This window comes from Emydura macquarii, unplaced genomic scaffold (genome assembly GCF_026122565.2).
Source record: "Emydura macquarii macquarii isolate MOO-44397 ecotype Brisbane River unplaced genomic scaffold, CSIRO-AGI_Emac_v2 contig_318, whole genome shotgun sequence".
Taxonomy (NCBI): Eukaryota; Metazoa; Chordata; order Testudines; family Chelidae; genus Emydura; species Emydura macquarii.
In genome coordinates, this window is record NW_027130455.1 from 2,417,018 (window position 1) to 2,435,221 (window position 18,204).

The following is an 18,204-nucleotide window of genomic DNA, read 5'->3' on the forward strand; positions in this document are numbered from 1 at the left end:
ATTGGTGTCTATAGTCTGTATGCTTTAGAGCTCTACGAATGCCCATTTATGCCACAATCTTTCCAAAGAGTGCCAAAGTTTGAAACAAACAAACAATGGGAGAACTATTTCCCAGGGAAATAGTGAAAAGAACTTACCTTGGGCAGAAAGGTTTCTGGAATGATAAGAATAACATTTCCTCATGTCAACAGCAGTTTTGCTCTTGTATAGAGAACTAAACTAATTTCAAAACCTGTCTTTTAGACAACTAAAAGGCCATCAGAGGCTTGTCTAATCTATCACTCTGATTAATCTTGATATGTGATACTCAGATGGGGAGTCTGATATACCTGTCACATCGTTATCCTATTATACGATGTTTGGTTTTAGGACTCCCACCAAATATCCTTGAAGAACTCTAGCGCAGCTGAGATTACCAGAACTTTCTAATTATTTTAATTATTTATTAGTATTATGGTAGCATATAGAGGCCAGGACCCCATTGTCCCAGGCACTTTACAAACAAAAAATAGGCCTTTCTTCTGAGAGTCTTCTGCTTCACGTTACAGCGGAAATGAAATCTGAGCAGATCAATAAATTAAATTTCCCACATGAATTCTGTCTGGATACCAAAATGTATTAATGAAGTTTAAAGAGAATTCCTTCTGAATTTTACTTCTCTTTGATACTCAAACTGTTAACTGTCGGTGGTCCATGTCTGGATGAAGAAATCCTTGCTTCAATATGTCTGGTCTTTTGTGCTGATGCAATGGAGGTTCCTTGGCTGTCTATCAAGTGCAAACATATGCATTCTATGTTAGAGGACTAGAAGGAGGAGTCCAGTTTTCTCTTTTTCCTCATTTATGTATCTTTTATTTGAACTGTCTTGACAGGCAGCAGATTATTAGGATGGAAGACCAATGAATTACTAAGCATGATTACAACGGAATCCACTACACTGCCAGCATTCATGTGTATGCCAAGTTTTGGCGGCACAATAGGCTTGCTAATGATGGACATAAACTGAATATCCAGCCAAGCCATCTCCAGGACCTAGCTAGAGATCGGTCCAAGTGGCACTCGATCTGTAAGAAGGCTCCATCTCTGTGAGATCTGCCAAGATGATAATGATATTCTTCTCTGCCCAGAATGTCATTTCCATAGCTTCTGAGAGAAGCTTTGACCTCTATTACTCCCTGGTTTTGAAAGGGAAATAAACATTCAAATTCAGTGCATAAGCCAACCTCTAACTAACAGGCAAAAAGATGAAACTTTGGTTGGGGGCAAGTTATTCTATAACTGTCCACTATAGAATTCCTTGCATCTTCCTTTAATGCAGCTGGTATTGGTCTCTCTCATAAACAATACTAGACTCAATGAACTGCTGGTCTGTTGCTGTGTGGCCATACCTATGTTTTAGAGCTGTCAAAGTAAATTAAAAGGATGTATACTCAGAGATTCCAGAAATCTATAAGGCACAATCTGTAAGGTTGAACAACCTGAATGTTTTTCTTTTTTGAGAGAGAGAGAAGGACCATAACCCATGGGCCAGATTGTCTTCCAATATGCTCTTATTCTGCAGGTATGCTTCCCTTCTCCACTACAAGTAAGAAAGGTTCTAGAGTAACAACTGGGTTGGCTTTCAGCATGTTGTCTGTACTCACCTGCCCACAGAGGGACATTCAGATGTAATCCAGGAACGATGCTTAATTTTGCATTGCATCTAGTGAGTGATTCTGTATCTTCAGAAGGAATTTCCAGAGGCACATTTTGAGAAATCCCATTCAGGGAATGATACAAATGCATGGCAGCACTACCTAACAGCTGGAAATAACTGGCTATGCATGACCACTTCCAGAAAATGACTGATGCAATGAAGTTTTTGATCTGTGAAAATATTTACCATAATGGTAAAATTATGGATAGATACATGTCTATTTTGACCCCTAGATGAACAATTTTCTGCACTGTGTTGAAAAGGCTCTTGTTCATTTTGAAGAACTGGTGAATATTAATCCTTTCCAGCAGCTAGCAAGTTATGTGTGGGTCTGCTTCTCTGGACAGGACATTGTTTGTGATGCTGTCCATGAACAGGTATGCATGACTTGTGACCTGAACCTTGCTGTTACTATCACCAGTCAAAGTGACTGGGTGCAGACGGTAGATCAAATGGAAAAATCTTGTACAGGAATTGTATGCTTTCATACATAAACACTCATTTTCTCTCTCTCATGCTGAGGATTCTGTTGGTTTTGGAAGAAAATTTACTTTGGTTTTCCTAGGGAGCTTCTGCTCCAGATTTTTCTTTCTGATACATCAATAGTCTCCTTTTGAATAAACTTGGTATTGGTAGCAATCAGTGGATTGTTATGCTGGATTTGATGGTGCAGGTTGAGGGGTCTCTGCATTTTCAGCTACTCATTTCTCTAATGTTTCCTCAAACATCCTTACATCTTTAAACTTGGATGCACAGGGTCTGGGATGATAGATCATTATTCATGGATATAACACTGTTTCCTTGTAGCCACTGAGTTAAGAAACACTGCTCTTGGCTCTAACTACATTAAGGAAAAATTGTCAAAAAAGAATACTGAAATCGAATACCACTTTACTCAGTAAACCAGGAGCCATTTGGAACATCTATCTTAGGCAGATATGGCCCCCATTATCGTACCTGAGTACGTCACAATCTTTCACGTATTTATACTAAAAAATCCTTTTGAGGTAGAGAAATATTATTATCCAGATTTTTACAGATGGGGAACTGAGGCACAGAGAGGCTAAGTGACTTGCCCAAAGTCACACAGGAAGCCTGTGGACGATCAGGGATTTAAACCCAGGTCTCCAAAGTCCTAAACTAATGATCTAATTACTGAACCATCGTTCTTTTTCAAATGCTTCTGCATGAAAGTGAATAAAAATTAAACTAATAAAACAAAGTGGTCAAGAAAAACAGAACCACCTCCTTGTTCCACCACTAGAGATGGAATTTCAAGTGGGCTCAATTGAAAGATGGGCCTTAATCCTAGATCCTCTATCAACAACACTTGATCCCTCTGATTCCACAGGTCAGAGGCATTACCCATTTGTTATGAAGGAGGAGAGAAGCTGTTTAGCAGAAAAATGTTTTTCTTTTAGTTCATTTTCCCTAATTATGAAACAGCACACATACAGCTTTTACAACAAGAATGGTTAAATTTTTAAACCTTTTTTAAAAAAAATATTGACTTCAAGGTAAAATTGCAAAGCTTTAAAAACTGAATTTATAAAAAAACAATTAGGAAACAAAAGTAGCAGCAGAATATGTGCAGAACCAAATATTTGCCTAGTTTATTTATTATTCATACTGTGCAATTCAAGAGTTTGTGGCAGATAACGTAAAGAAAATACAAGGTGAATATTTCCTTTGCCTATCTGCAAACACCTGACTACAGTATTACAGGTTTGCACTAGAAATGCTGGGAACATTACATCCATTTAAGGGTATAATCCCATAACTGCTAATGTCAATAGAAAAACTCCCATCGACCTAAATGGTATCTCAAAAGAGCATTCTTTGCTTTGGTTTAGATGATAGCAGTGCCATTAACTTTTATTGTGAAAATATGTTACTATGTACTCAGGACTTGACAGGCAAGGAAAACATTTCATCATTATTTAAAAAGTAAATGCATGTCTAATTTTAAAGTCCACACATATATTCTATGCTGTCTTGGGATCTTATGTTTTTGGCACAAAAGCATTATAGTTTAGCTCTGCATTTTTATTATTAGTTCTTTTTTGTTACTGAAAATTCCATTTAAAGTTACTTCTTAGCCTACAATACAATAATGAAACCATGCCTGTGACTCAAGGCTAGCAAAACCAGTTCTAAGTTCCTGTAGTCCATCCTTCCAACGCTGCTGTTGTCGCAGTAGATCAATGTTCATGAGGACTACAACCTGTTAGAGAAAGAATTTAAAATGTGCTAAATATAATACAATTAATTAGTCATCAATGAAAATGGAAGAAAGCAGGTTACACAAAATGTTATTTCAGTTTTATTATTAAAACATACCTTTTCAACAAAGCTAGTATGCCACTTCCTTAGTTTTCTATTTTCAGTGGAAAGCCGTTCAGCAGCAGCTTGGAGTTTTTGGATATATGCTTCTAATTCTTTAGGGTTATCCCATGTTATCTGTGTCTTTCCCCCAGAGCCAGCTTTCGAATGCTGGGGGAGAAGGGAAATAAATAAAATAAACGTTGCAAGGTTTAATGACAAATATAGAGCTAAATCATCAGTTTGTAGTCTAGCCCAGTGTTTCTCAACCTTTTAAGAAGCAAGTACCCTCTAACTTCTGAACATTTTAATAAGTACCCCAACACTCAATTTTCCATAGGATTTTATATTTACAGACTAATGTGAGCCATATGTTGGAAGAAGGGCTGAGTATATAAGGCCGTGATATGACAGATGTCAGATCTAGTGTGGGTAGGGTTACCACCTTTACACCAGGGGTGCACAACTCAAGTATGTACCTGGGCTAGAGGTGATGTTGGTCAAAGCTAGGAGGCTTTGAGCGGCATGCCAATGCTGGGGAATATAAAGTGCCATGCCAAATTTTATGCCATAGATTTGAGAGGAGGAAGGGGTGACAGAGGGACAAGGAAGGAGGGCGAGAGAGAGAGAGACAGGAAAAGAGGGTAACTGGTGAAATCTGGGGCTGTCATAGTTGTCAATTTCACTGCTCAGCTAGAGCAGTAAAATTGACAAGTTTTCTGGGCACTGGGCTTTGAGCCAGGAAGGAGGGCTGCCACACAATCCGGGTTGGAGCAGAGGAGGCTTCCGAGCCGCCTGGGACCCAGAGATGTGGGCAGGCGACTGCTGCCTGTCTTCAAGCTGGGGCACTGGAGGATGTCCCTCAGCTCAGAGCTGGGGAGTGGGTGGCTGCCACCCAGCTGTGAGCCCAGCTTGCAAGATGCAGGAGGCTGCCACCGGACTCCCACCTGGGAGCTGGGACCCAGCAGGAAGTGGGAGGCTGTTGCCCGCCTCCCCCAGAAGCTAGCGGCTGCCACCCGCCTCCCAGATAGGAGCTGTGACCAGGCGGGAAGCAGAGGGCTGCCGCCCACCTTCCCCAGAAGCTGGGGGCTGCTGCTCACTTCCCAGCTAGGAGCTGTGACAGGGTGGGAAGCAGGCTGCTGCCGCCTGGCTTCCTCAGAAGTCGGCAACTGCCACCTGCCTCCCCTTCACTCTGTTTTTCCCCGTGTACCCCTTGCCTGGGTACGCGTATCACAGATTGAGAAACTGCTCCAGAAAGGAGTATATATCACAGCATATGCTCCATAACATACCAGAGTAACTAAACCAATGAGTGGGTTGAGGGGGAAGGAATCAGGACACTGCCCATGCTCCATCAACCTGACAGAGATATAGGACCTAGCCACTATGCACAGTCTGATATGGCACAGGGATGCCATACATCTCCTCTACTCCCTTGCATCTTTGCTCAGAGTGGACCATGAACTGACCAACAACTACTTACTTCATCAAATGTACACGTTCTCTATGAAAAAAGTAATTGTTTAAAACTACACTGTATTTTCAAACAATCTGACTTTCAGTTTAGACATTTTTATATTTTTCCTTGTTCTTTGGAACATGTCTTGCCAAGTTTATATTTTAAATATTATTGTAGAGAGGCCATGCTTACATGAGATTTTGATATATTTTATTTCTTTTTAGACGTGTAAAATTTATACCATCCATTCTCTGGACATATGTTCATAAAAATTAAAATAATGTAACAAATTAGACTTTCACCCAAGACGGTCCTTATAGCCATTGCCTGCAAGCCTCCCCACCATGTACGTATATACCAACAAAGGCCTTAGTAACTATATGGATCTTACAAAATGTCCTAAAGAGCAATAATCTCAGGCTGTTTTGAGCTTACATGAAGAGCAGTCATGAGCCCTTCAAGAAGAACCATCTGCCCCTAGCCCCCGAATCTGAGACCTGTCCAAAGTTGACCTCAATAGTCATAGTGGTAAATAGAGAGCCTCTTGGAAAACCAGTACCCAAATCATAGTGCTTTAGAGTTCAACACCAATCTTGCATTGCACCTGAAAGTAAACAGGAAACCAGTGCAAATTTCTGAGAACTTCTGTAATATTTTCTATATCACCACCATTACTGAAGCACACAGCCACATTCTGCCCTATCTGTAGCTTCCAATTGGTCTTTAAGGGCAAACTCATAGAAAACACGTTAAAATAACTAAATATGGAGGTAAAAAAGGCATTAAGTAACAGTGGAAAGAATTGTATCTGAAAGAAATGGTCATAATTGTCTAGCTAAATGCAGATGAAAGAGATGTTCTCAGTCAGTGAAAAGCTGCAGTTATAAAATCAACAGGCTAATAAATAACCACAAAAAGCTAACAGCGCATGAAATATATACAACAGTGACACTGCCAAAGCTTAAAGCAACAAAGAGGAATTGCTTTACCTTAATTATTTGTTCAAATGCTAAGGCAGACTGTAACATCATTGGCTTCTGACTCTCAATCATTTGTTGATCAATTGAATTGTAAAAATGTGCCACCTATAAAACAAAGAGGCAGCATTTGCTATTACAGATAAGCAGCATATTTCCATTTAAATGCCAATAGTTTTTAATACTTTTAATATATTCCTGAGTATTGCCAATCCCAATATTTTCAAGACTTACACTTTATCAGTATTATTGTTAATAAGATATATATAACAAGAGTAAAGTATATATAATGCGTCATTTTAGAGCATGTGACCATGTCTCCCTTTAATGGCTGGCCTTAGTACCTATACATTTGCTACTCACTCACACCTGAAGGGATTATACTTTACCTTAAGTGGAAAATGGCTGATGGCCTTAGATTCAATCCCTGGGGTGTATGTATGTGCATTCTGCCCTTACACATATCTTTATTCTTACATCATAAAATGAAATGAAAAGGCCCCTGCTACTGGTTTGCCAACTGAAATATAAGCTAGGGCACAGGCCTAGTAATGATGTTCTGTAACATCTGGCACTACAAAATGCCCTTTATAATACAGGAATAAATTTACTTTAAAATACTTATTAATGATTTTTCGATTGAGAGCTAACAGTGGTGAGTGCAGTTTTGCCTACTTTATTTTCCTAAGGTATACTGGATAGAGATTGAGGATTGAAACTTGAAGGGAGAGCAAAACATGAGCAGGGCTTCGTTTTCTTTAAGTTCAGATATTATTTTGAACTTAGCTCTCTTTATTGTAACATCTATCTTGTAGTTAATATCAAAAACAGATTAATTTTTAATACTGTTCTAAATATTTAAATGTATCTATTTCTTTATTTTTGTTCAGTTTTTAGGATTAAATTCATTTCCCATATTATCATCATTCAATGTTTTTAAATAGTTCAAGAAACACATTGTAGCTTTAATAAAGATAAATGCTTATAGCAGAAAGTTTATTAGCCTGATAATCAAAATGGTAATATAATGATCTGGAAATTCTCTACCATAAAGCATAGAAATCAGTACAGATATTGGTTATGGTTTATTATCTCATACCTGCTTGAGGATAACTGCCTGCTTGCAGAATTTTTGTGCGGTGTTTGCAACTTGCTGTATTTTAGCAGGAATAACAAAGCCAAGTGCAGATAGCTGACGCACTTCTCTTAGGAGAGTCACCAAACGATCTGAATAATGTATTTTTAATTCTCCATCACAATGATCCAGCTCCATAACAGGACTACTAGCTTGTATGCTAAACCAAAATTAATATTAAAAATTATCAAGTATGATTTGTCCTGGATCCTTTCTTAGGTATAGTTAATTATTATAAACATTAACTGGCATGTAAGGTGCAAATTCCAAAATGATGGATCACATTTTATTTATTAACTTTTTTCTGACTATTTTTTAAAGTTCTGTGATTCTATGTGCTAATCCATTAACCTCTATTACTATCCAAGACCTCTGAAGACTAGCAGCAAGGGCAACACACAACCAAACTTCATTTTAACGTTTGTTTTTACTCAGAAGATTGTCAGGCATGTTATAACATACACTGTTTCTTTACCTCCCAACCAGGTATACTCTGAGCACCCTTTGGATTCAGAATCATGCAAGGGAGACTTCCACTCTGAATGCGACAGAGCTCACATGACACTAGCCCTCCACTCAGCCATGTGAGATTGAGGAAGAGAAAAACTCCAGGGCAGAGCCAGCCTGAGAGTCTGAGACTCTGTCCAGGAGCAGCAGATACAGAAACATTTGCACCAGATACAGCAACACTGGGTTTGGAGAAGAAAAGATGAGACCTATTTTTCCCAAAAAAGTCCCCTACACCAAGAATTGCTCAGAAAGGACTCCCAACCTCTGGGGACACCAGGGTTCCTCAGTCATTTGAACTCATGGAATAGAGAAACTCCAGGGCCTTAAAGTCTGTGATTCTATGAGAGGCAGCCCAAGGGCCAGAGATTCAAGCCAGAAGAAGCACTTACAGCACACTGTCAGAAACTAATAATGTCATCAGGCTATCTTTAGTTTTTGTACTTAATAATCTCCCTCCTGTGCTAACTGGTTGTTTGTATCGACACTCTCCCTGCCCTCCCTCAGTCATTTCACTTCAGCTTTATTCCTTCTGCCCTCCATGCTCTCTTTCCACCCTCTTGCCTCTGCCCCATTCTCCTTGCCTCTCTCCCTTCGATGCCTTCTCTCTCTTCTTTTCAATTTAGCTAATCCTCTCTCAACAAACCCATTTTTCTACAAAAAAAAAAAAAAAGCCCAGCAAAAAACAAAACTGTGTGGAGCTAAGAAACAAGATGTTTGCCAAGCATCATATTATTCATTCTGCTTGTTTGTTGTAACCCTTTCCCACGTTTACCAACTCTCATGACTTTACATGAGTCTTGTATTGTTTGGTGTTTCACTTAAAGAACCTGGAGTCATGTGAACATGTGGAAAGCTCATTTCTTTCTTTCTTTTTTAAATTAAGTCTGTAGTCCTCGTGGTTGCAGAGAAAAGCTTGAAAGAGCAACCCAAGTGTGTCTTAATATTTCAAAAAATGGAAGGTAAATAAAAAGAACTGCCCCCACAACCCTATATTTTTTTAAAATCTCATGATTTTAAAGATAAAATACTCATTCATGAGATTAACTGCTTTCCTCAATCCATTTTCTGTCTGCCTTGTCTATCTAGATTGCAAGCTCTACGGGGCAGTGACTATCTGTTACTCTATATATGTCTAGCAGCTAGCACAACAGAACTCCAATTTCATTCTACTGTAACACAAATACTAAAAAATAATTTTAAAAAATCCCTTGAAACAAATATTTAATTTTGTGTTTTAATAGGGAACTGCCACGCTATAATCAGTTAACAACATTATTCTTCAGGTATTTTTTGCTCTACCAAACCCAGTCTGATAGGATCCACAACCATGAAGTGGCCATGCACTGCCTTATTTTATTTCTCTTATTTGTTCTTTCTTCTACATCACAGCATCATTCTATAACTCTTCATTAGCTCTTTTTAGATTACTCTGTAATACAGATTTTGTTAATAGTTCTTACTTCTTACAATATTTTATACTTACCAAAGTCCCGATTTGGGATTCGACAAACCTGCCTGAATGTCCCTGGACCAACCATCAAATTGTTCTTGTTCGTAAACCTTAAACTGTTCTAAAAGATCATTTGCGCTTTGACGGAATGTTTGAAATCCAGATAAGTCAGAGAGAAGAGCCTCTGCAATCTTGACGGCATCATCCACCTTAAACACAATCCCATTTGTCAAAGATGAAGGGGACATAATTTCTGGATTGTATTTTTATTTTAAAGATATATCATAAGAACTACAAAGATCATTATTTGCAAAACATAAAACATCTAAAAGACAAACTGCTATAAGTGGAGTTCTCCAAGGAAGGGATCTTTTTGGTAAAGCACATTGTTTTCAAGGAACATTTGTGTTCCCTCTTTAAGAACCAGCTATTGTATGTCACAATCCCTAACCACAGCGTCCTTTTCACCCCTTACATTAATTCTTTTTTAATCTAACATGAACATACTATAGTCACTTATTCTAGCATAAACAGCAGACACGGATCATTGAACACCAAACAAACACTACACACACAACTTATATTTATAAATTTTAAAAAAGAATACAGCCACAGTTATCTAAAGATCTCAAGGAACACGCAAAATCTCAAGGAACAGGGTTTTGTCAAAATCCAGGGAACCTGCCAGTAGGCTTTGAAATCTGCACTACAGGCCCAAGCACAGAATACAGTGAAGAGGTGCCAGATGACTGACTGTAAGGAAGATTAGTACAATACTTTAATATTGGTGTAATAGGGTGGTCTGCCCCTTTAAAGTGCCCCACCTTGTTTGATTATCAGACCCAGCTGGGAAGGGGTGGGTGATTCCTATAAAAGAACTGAGGCAGTCACTTAGGTGGAAGGGAACTACAGGAAGGAATTTGGTTCCTGTGGCTGGCCCTTGAACAGGGCGGAATGAGACACAAGGTGTAAGGCCTCTGGGTCCCTGCAGGTTGTTTTGTTCAGGAGAATAAATGAAGTTAAATTACTTGTAACAGAGTTGTTCAAGATGAACTCTGCATATTCACACTCCGGGGTCTTGCACCAACCCATGCAGCAGGATGGTAGAAACTAGTAGCAGTGACCGCTAGGTGACCATGATCCCCCACCCTCCCTATCTAGCAGTCGAGCACATTCTGAGCATATGAGCTCAGTTCCTTCCATTGCAAATGTGGAAAACCACTGCTATTTTAATTTGGACTCTGCAGGACTGGGAAAGGCAGGAGGGAAGTGTGAATATGCAGAGTTCATCTCAAAGAACTCTAGTCACAAATATGCTATCTTCATTTCTTCTTTGAGTATCCTCTGCATAGTCCCACTTTTGTAGTTTAACAAGTAGTAAGGTAAATTGGATTTCTAATTAAATTAGAGTTCTAATTAAACAAGGATTGGAGTAACTCTCTACCAAACTGGGCATCACTTGGATGCCATAACCAAAGCAAAAGGCTTCGTGAAAGTGTGAATAGCAATCCAGTTTTGGATATCTCAATTAGGGAAAAATGTTTATTAAAAGCTGTAGATGTAGCTACTGCCCTAGTAGAATGAACTCTAAGAAGACTAGAAGTGGGAAGAGAAGCTTCTCAGTATATAACAATTTTCAGTGCACTGTCTAACACTCCTAGACAGGGACTGAGATGAAATGGCTTTTCCTTTGTGTTACTAGCATATGAAACAAATAACTTGGAAGAAGACTTAAAACTCTTTGTTCTATCAGAGAAGTATGAGAGTACTATCTTGACATCCAATGAATGTAACCTGGCCTCCCTTTTAGATGAATAAAGCTTTGCAAAGAATGGCAGTAGATTAATGTTTTGATTTACATGAAACTCAAAAACAATTTTAGGGAGAAATTTAGGGTGTGGTCTAAGAAACACCTTGTCCTTACAAAAAGTAGTAAAAGGAGGATCCAGCACCAATGCATGTAGTTCACTAATTCTTCTTGCAGAAGTAATTACTATTATAAAGGCTGTTTTCACAGATAAATGGAACAAAGAACAGCTCATTATAGGTTCAAATGGTTGCAACATGAGTTGAATCAAAATTAAATTCAGAATCCATGGAGGGACAGGGTCTCACACAGATTCAATGTCCTTTCAAAAAGTTCTTAACCAGCATATGAAAAAAACAGATTTAACAATTATGAGAATATGATATGCTGCTATTGCTGCTAAATGAATATTAATAGAGGGCAGAGACAACCCATTTATTTTTAAGTATAACAGATAATCCAGACTAAGTTGCATTGAAGCTGAAACTGGGTCAGCACCTTTTACAGTTGTCCATAAAACAAATCTTTTCCACTTTAACTCATAATGTTTTGTAGTTGACAGCTTTCTGGCATTAATTAAAACTCTGCATCTAAGCCAAGCATGATCTTTTTAACTCTGTCAAAAGCCTATCGCCCAAGCTATCAAATGTAATGACCAGAGATCTGAATGGAAGACTTTCCCCCATTGCTAGGGTAGCATATCCATTGATAACAGGAGCATTTTGTGATTGCCTTTGGATAAATGGAGTAACTCAGGGTAGTACTGTTGCCTTGACCATGCTGAACCACGCTGAATCTTGTCTTCTCTTTTTTAGGACTCTCCCCAATTTAGGAGAATGCATCTGTCAATGGAGTCTGTATGAGTCCACTCTTGGAATCTGGTTGCAAAAAGGTCTATGTTCAGAAATCCCCAAAGGCTAAAAATATTCTGAATCACCAAATATTTTAGAGTCCATTCATGCATCTGTGAAGAATCTCTGCTCAGTCAATCTGCAATCATTTTGTATTGACCCACTACATGTAGGGCAACCAGGTATATATTGTGCTGGATACACCAACCCCAAAGTCTTACTGCCTCTTTGCAAAGTTGAGACAATGGAGATTCTCCTTGTTTGTTCACTGCTGACAAGTCGTCTGTGGCCACCTGGATTATTGCATTTCACACCTGTGAGATAAATGCTTTGAGAGCTAGTCAGATTGACCTCAATTTCAATACATTTATGTGCAACAGGGATTCTGTCTCATTCTGAGTCTGTCGTATGGAGTCACATAGGTCATGGATGCAATCAAAATTAACAAATAAACTACCTTTTGAAAGTGATATTGAAACAATCTTGAGATAATGATTTTTAATCTTTAAAACCTCTTCCTTTTATGGAGTTTAGAATCACACCAATGAATTGAATCTTTCATGATGGCATTAGAAGACCCAGGGTTCTGAATAAAGAATGAGTGAACAAAATGGCTTTCTGTAATTCTTCTTTGGAGGGAACCAGTACGGAAAGACAAAAATTGCATGTCATCTCAGATATGCTGCTACCGGCATTTGGTAAAGACTCAAGATGTAGTCAAAAGGCCAAATGATAGGACTTTGTCCTAGAGATGATCTGAAAAATAGAGATATTTTCAATGCAATGAAATATGAATATATACGTCCTTCAGACTGAGAGCACCCAACTCAGATCCAGAGCCATACTCACCATCCTAAACTGAAACTTCCTGATGAACTTGTTTAAAGCTCTGAAGTCTAGAATTGGTCTAAGACCTCCATTCTTTTGGGGGATTAGAAAATACTGGGAGTAAAATCCCTTGTGTCTGGAATCTAAAGGTATTTTTTCTGCAGTCCCTTCTTGCAGCAGAGCTTGGGCTTCTACCCTTAATCATGAGAAGGGTCCCTGAAAAGGTAGGGGTCAAAGGATGGATCACTTGATGATTGCCCGTTCTCTTCATTCCCTCTGAAACACCTGGCATTGGCCACTGTTGGAAGACAGGATACTGGGCTAGATGGACCTTTAATCTGACCCAGTATCACTGTTCTTATGTTCTTGGCAGGGGGAGTTGCATGGAGGAAGGAATTTGAATTGGATGACATAACATGCTTTCATTTTATCTAAATCTCACCTGTCCGCGGTGATATTTGTTCACGTATTGTATAAATGAAAGAGACTGTTTCCAAAAAGATGAGTAGTATTTATTGAAATTGGTTTGAAGCTCTCGTTTATCCCATCAAACCTGCAGACTGATATTAGGCAAGGAAGATGTAGTCGAGGAGTTCTTCATCTTCATCCTGGGTTTGTGAGATGTTTTCCTCTCCTGCATTCAGAGGATGTCTGTTGTTGGTGTTGATAATAAGGCTGCCTCCTATAGGTATAAGAAGAAGGGAAATAAGATGGAAAGTATTGTCTATGATATCTGAAGATAGATACACGTCTTTGTACGATAAAGAGGTAGTAACCCCAAAGATCTCACAGGTGAGCTTGTGTCCTTCATTTTCTCCAGCACTTTATCAGTTTTTGCACTAAAAATTATCCATCTCCTTCAAAAGGCAAATCCTAATTTTTTGGCTTTTTCCCATAGGCAAAGATGAGGATTGTAGCCATGCATCTCTGTGGAGAGTTATCACTGACACCACAGAGAGAATGTTTTGTCACATGCTGGTCCTCCATAATGAGATCTGTTAATCTTCTTTGATCCTCTAGGAAGTTATTGGTTAAGACTGAGATCTTCTCCCGCAAGTAAAATTGATATCTGGCCATTACTGCTTGATATTGGCCATACGCATGTTTAAAGAAGATGACAAAAAAAATTCTTCTTAGAAAGTGCAACTCTTTTCCTTCTTTGTCATAAGGAGTCAAGTGCTGAAGATCTGATCTGGATCTTTCATCTGATGCTGCTACCACAGGAGAATTGGTTTGAGGGTGCACATGAAAACAGGAAAACGCTTCCTCTGGGACCTGCTATAATTTATCTGCCTTTTTTAAACTGATTGATGTGAAGATAGATTTGACCAGGGACTAGGAAGATTCTGTTGGTTGATAGAGATCTTCCAATATAGGCAATGACACTGTACTCTTTGCAGTAGAACACAAGGGTCAAATATTGGATGTGTGGCTTCTTCCAAAGCTACTGATGATAATTTTAAAGTTGATGCCATTATATCCACTAGGTCATGAAATTGAACTGTGTCATCAGAAGGAGACAATACTATAGCTCATCCACATTTTCTATATATTGCTTTTAAAATTTCTGTAGAGGAGATGTCTGATACTCCTCCTAAAATAATGCCTTCTGTAGTAAGGATGGGGAACATTCTCTAGGTTCCAGATTCTTACCCCTTAGATCTGCACCCCTTGGATCCATCAGTCCCAATGAAAGATGTAGTGGCTATGAAGATTTGTGCTTCCTGGACTGATAGTGGTATATAGGGGTTGGCAATATGTCCAAGGCATTTAAGGCAGTACATGACAATCCTGATAGTTACCTCAATCCTGTCTCACATCTTTGTTTGGAACATAGGGTGCCAAGGAGGGAAATTCTGATCCTAAAATGGTCAGATTGTTTTCGTGCTTGTTGGATTCAGCTCTACATCTGATCGCAGATTCAATCCTGGATCCAATACTGAAGCAGCGGTTGAAATGATTGCTGTGAGGATTTGGATCATGTAAAGTGGTGACAAATCTCTTTTTTAATAATCGAGTTGGGATTTTAGTGGTGGAAGAGATTTTGGAGATTCTCCACATTTGATGTCCCATCTCAGTCTTTCATCACGAGAACCATGAGAAATAGTTGGATCCATTAGTAGATGTGGGTCCAAGTGAATCTACACCATGATAGTTAAAGTGTGCTCCTGAATTGATGTGTTCAGATCGATGATCTATCCTTTTGATCCGTATCTCTAGAACGGATCTATAGATCTACCATCCTTTGGTCTCAGAGCCGCATGTGAACGGTCTGACGAACTACCAGAGGTATGTTTTAATTTAGCTTTCCATTTCCTCTGAACCAAGCAGCCATTTCCAATAAGTTATTCGGAACCTTAGGATGACTGTCCAAAACCGGTTCCACAATTAATAATAAATGTATTAATTTTGTGGCCAGATCCAAAGGCTTAGGAACAGTCAGATCTGCCAATTTGGAACCAGAGCTCAGTGCCAAAATGAAAGCCCTCACTGGTGGAATTTTCTTGGATCCAGATGTACTCAGAGCTGTTTCATGCCTCCTATCCTTATTTTCAGATCCTTTAGAGTGTTCAGATCCCAGGGGCTTGACAGGCAAAGTAATAAAAGGGCCTGAAGTCTATGTTGTCTTTCTTTCTGGATCCCAGGTGTGAATCTGCTACAGATAGGACAACATGCTGGGGAAAGGTTCTCCCCCAAACACTTTAGACACTGAACATGTACTTCAGATGCCAAGACGACTTTCTGGGCAAGATGTGCACCACTTGAACCCGTATTTCTTTATACTGGGATCAGCCACACCGAACAATAAAACTACACCTTAAAACTATGATGTAATCTAAATCTGGCTAATTTATCCTAAAACTAACTATAGACCACTAACTACAAAAACTCTCAACTAATAGCAATAAACTAATATAAAGGCACCATCGATCAATGGATCTTTGAGATCCAGTGATTCATATCCTTTCGCTGCTGCTGCTGCTGCTGCTGCTGGAAGGAACTGAGGCGGCAATGCCACCACAGCCCCTTTATACTCATGCTTTTAGAACACGCTCAAGCGCCAAACAGGGAGGATGGGGGAGTGTGGACACCTAACGGGTACCGCTACTAGAAGATTCTATCATCCAGCTGCCGTAGTCAACTAAAGTCCCAGGAGCAGCAATATGCAGAGGACACTTGAAGAAGAACTGTGGATTACTTCGCAACTTTTGCATTTGAAGAATAAAACTGTGCCCTGAAAGAAGGACCTGAATAGACTTTTAGCTGTGGCATTAGTCCTTCTTAGGCTGGGGTAGACAGGCCATCAGACCTACAACTGGATAGTCCAAAAAGCTATTTAGCATCCTCTTTATTGTGCTTTTTGGTTTGAGTAAGTAAAACAGCCTCTTTGAAGCCACCTGGTGCCTTGTTAGTGTGCCCTGGACCTGGGAGACCTGGAGCACAAAGAAAATTGCAATACAATCATGGAGGACATTACAAAGCTTTGGTTACTCTGAATTTGGTAAATCAGTACAAATTCTCTCTGTAAAGATAATTATGTTGATAGAGACCTCATTCTGTCTTACTGAGGTGAAACTATTATACAATTAAATATATTAGTAAGCAGTGTTTCTCCCAAGATCTTCAGAAAATGAGAAGATGAATTTCAACTGAGTGTCAAAAGCATAAGGAAATATTCAGAGGATCTGAACACTTGTCAATCATTTTTAAAAATACCTTTTTGTGGCATGTATGTTTTTAAAATGTGCCTATTCTCATAACTGTGTCACATAAACTGCAATATAAGTAAAAAGCTTAAAATACTACAATGGCTCTGGAGTTTTCAGAAGGAAAGCAGAGAAAGTAAGCCTTTCTCGAAAAACAAAAAGTATGCCACTGGCAAAACAATAAGTGGTATAAAGAAGTGATGGTACATATGTTATAACAGATGCTACCTTCTGAGTAAGATTTAAGAATGTCTAAGAACTGGAAATGTTTCCTCTAAAGTCAAATTAATCAGGACATGTGAATCTAGTATATGAATCTGTACAAATCTTTCCATTCAGTTAATTCATTTCTACTTGCTTTTTCCTTATTCCACACACTTAAGTATGTTACACACTGAACACCTCACGTGCATTTCTTTAATCTCAGAAACCCATTTATATAACAAATTATAAATGTGATGATAGCAAGGCACAGATATTGTTTGATGATATTTAACTGTGTGAATACCAACTAAGCAAAGCCAGAAAATTATAACTGAGCAACAGATACCTTTAACGCACCCTGTTGTAAAGCAGAAAACCCTAATGTATAGCATCCTGACTACTACAAAGGACCAACAATTCTGCCTTTTAATATGACACTCTGAACCCCTTGCTTGCACTGGTGAACACTTACTCACACGAGAAATCCCATTGATTTCTGAAGGACTATTCATGAGTTACTACTCGCTACTAAGCATGGGGGGGGTCACAATCTGGCTCATTGTATGTCTTTTATGGGAACTACATATGCACACTTGAGAAAGCAAGCTGAGCCAGAGTGTCTACCACTACTATAGAATTCTGGTCTTTCCAAGGTTTTGTAATACTCTAAAATATTCTGTAATAAACTTCGTTTAAAACATAACAGATTTTTCAATTTATTATTTATCCAAGAGACAATTTTTTGTGTGTTGGATAAATGAAAAACTATTTAGCAAGCAGTCCACTGAAGAGGAGCTTTGAACCAGTAACTCCAGTGAAGTTAACAAGTGTTGCAGATGGTGAGCACCTCCCAGGTTTTTTATGCCACATTTTTTACTGGGAAGTCAGTATACAATGTCTCAGCAAGAATTTAAACTGTTACCTTCAACTCCAACTGCCTCACCCAAACAATATTATTGACAACTTCAGAAAGATTTTTGCCTGAAAGTGGTCCAGATACATCACCAGGAACACCATGGCATCGAGCTTCAAAGTCTGTTCGAAAATCTGTATCAATGAAATAAACAGTTTGTGTTAGACCAAAGCAACAGACTCAGTTAGCAATAATGAATTATAGCTACATACAACATATTAGTCTTTTACAAAAAATAAATGTGTTGCAAAATGCTACTCCCAAAAGTAAACAAACAAAACAGAGAGAAATTAAAACATTTCCAAAAGCACAAATTGACTTTGAATTGTCTGTGATATACATTTA

At 38.7% G+C, this 18,204-nt stretch overlaps 1 protein-coding gene across 4 annotated transcripts in view; it reads right to left on the minus strand.

The window, feature by feature from the left end:
• Positions 1-18,204, minus strand: part of DYNC2H1 (dynein cytoplasmic 2 heavy chain 1) — a 410,146-nt gene that overhangs the window by 377,426 nt on the left and 14,516 nt on the right. For all 4 annotated transcript variants that reach the window (XR_010923568.1, XM_067567730.1, XM_067567720.1 and 1 more), the window contains exons 10-15: positions 17,869-17,993; positions 9,583-9,758; positions 7,554-7,749; positions 6,467-6,562; positions 4,037-4,189; positions 3,822-3,920 (exon numbers count right to left, since the gene is read on the minus strand). Coding sequence is in view for 3 of the 4 variants with exons in the window: in XM_067567730.1 (XP_067423831.1) it covers positions 3,822-3,920; positions 4,037-4,189; positions 6,467-6,562; positions 7,554-7,749; positions 9,583-9,758; positions 17,869-17,993 (845 nt within the window). In the remaining variant the exon portion in view is untranslated. The remainder of the gene's footprint in view (positions 1-3,821; positions 3,921-4,036; positions 4,190-6,466; positions 6,563-7,553; positions 7,750-9,582; positions 9,759-17,868; positions 17,994-18,204) is intronic.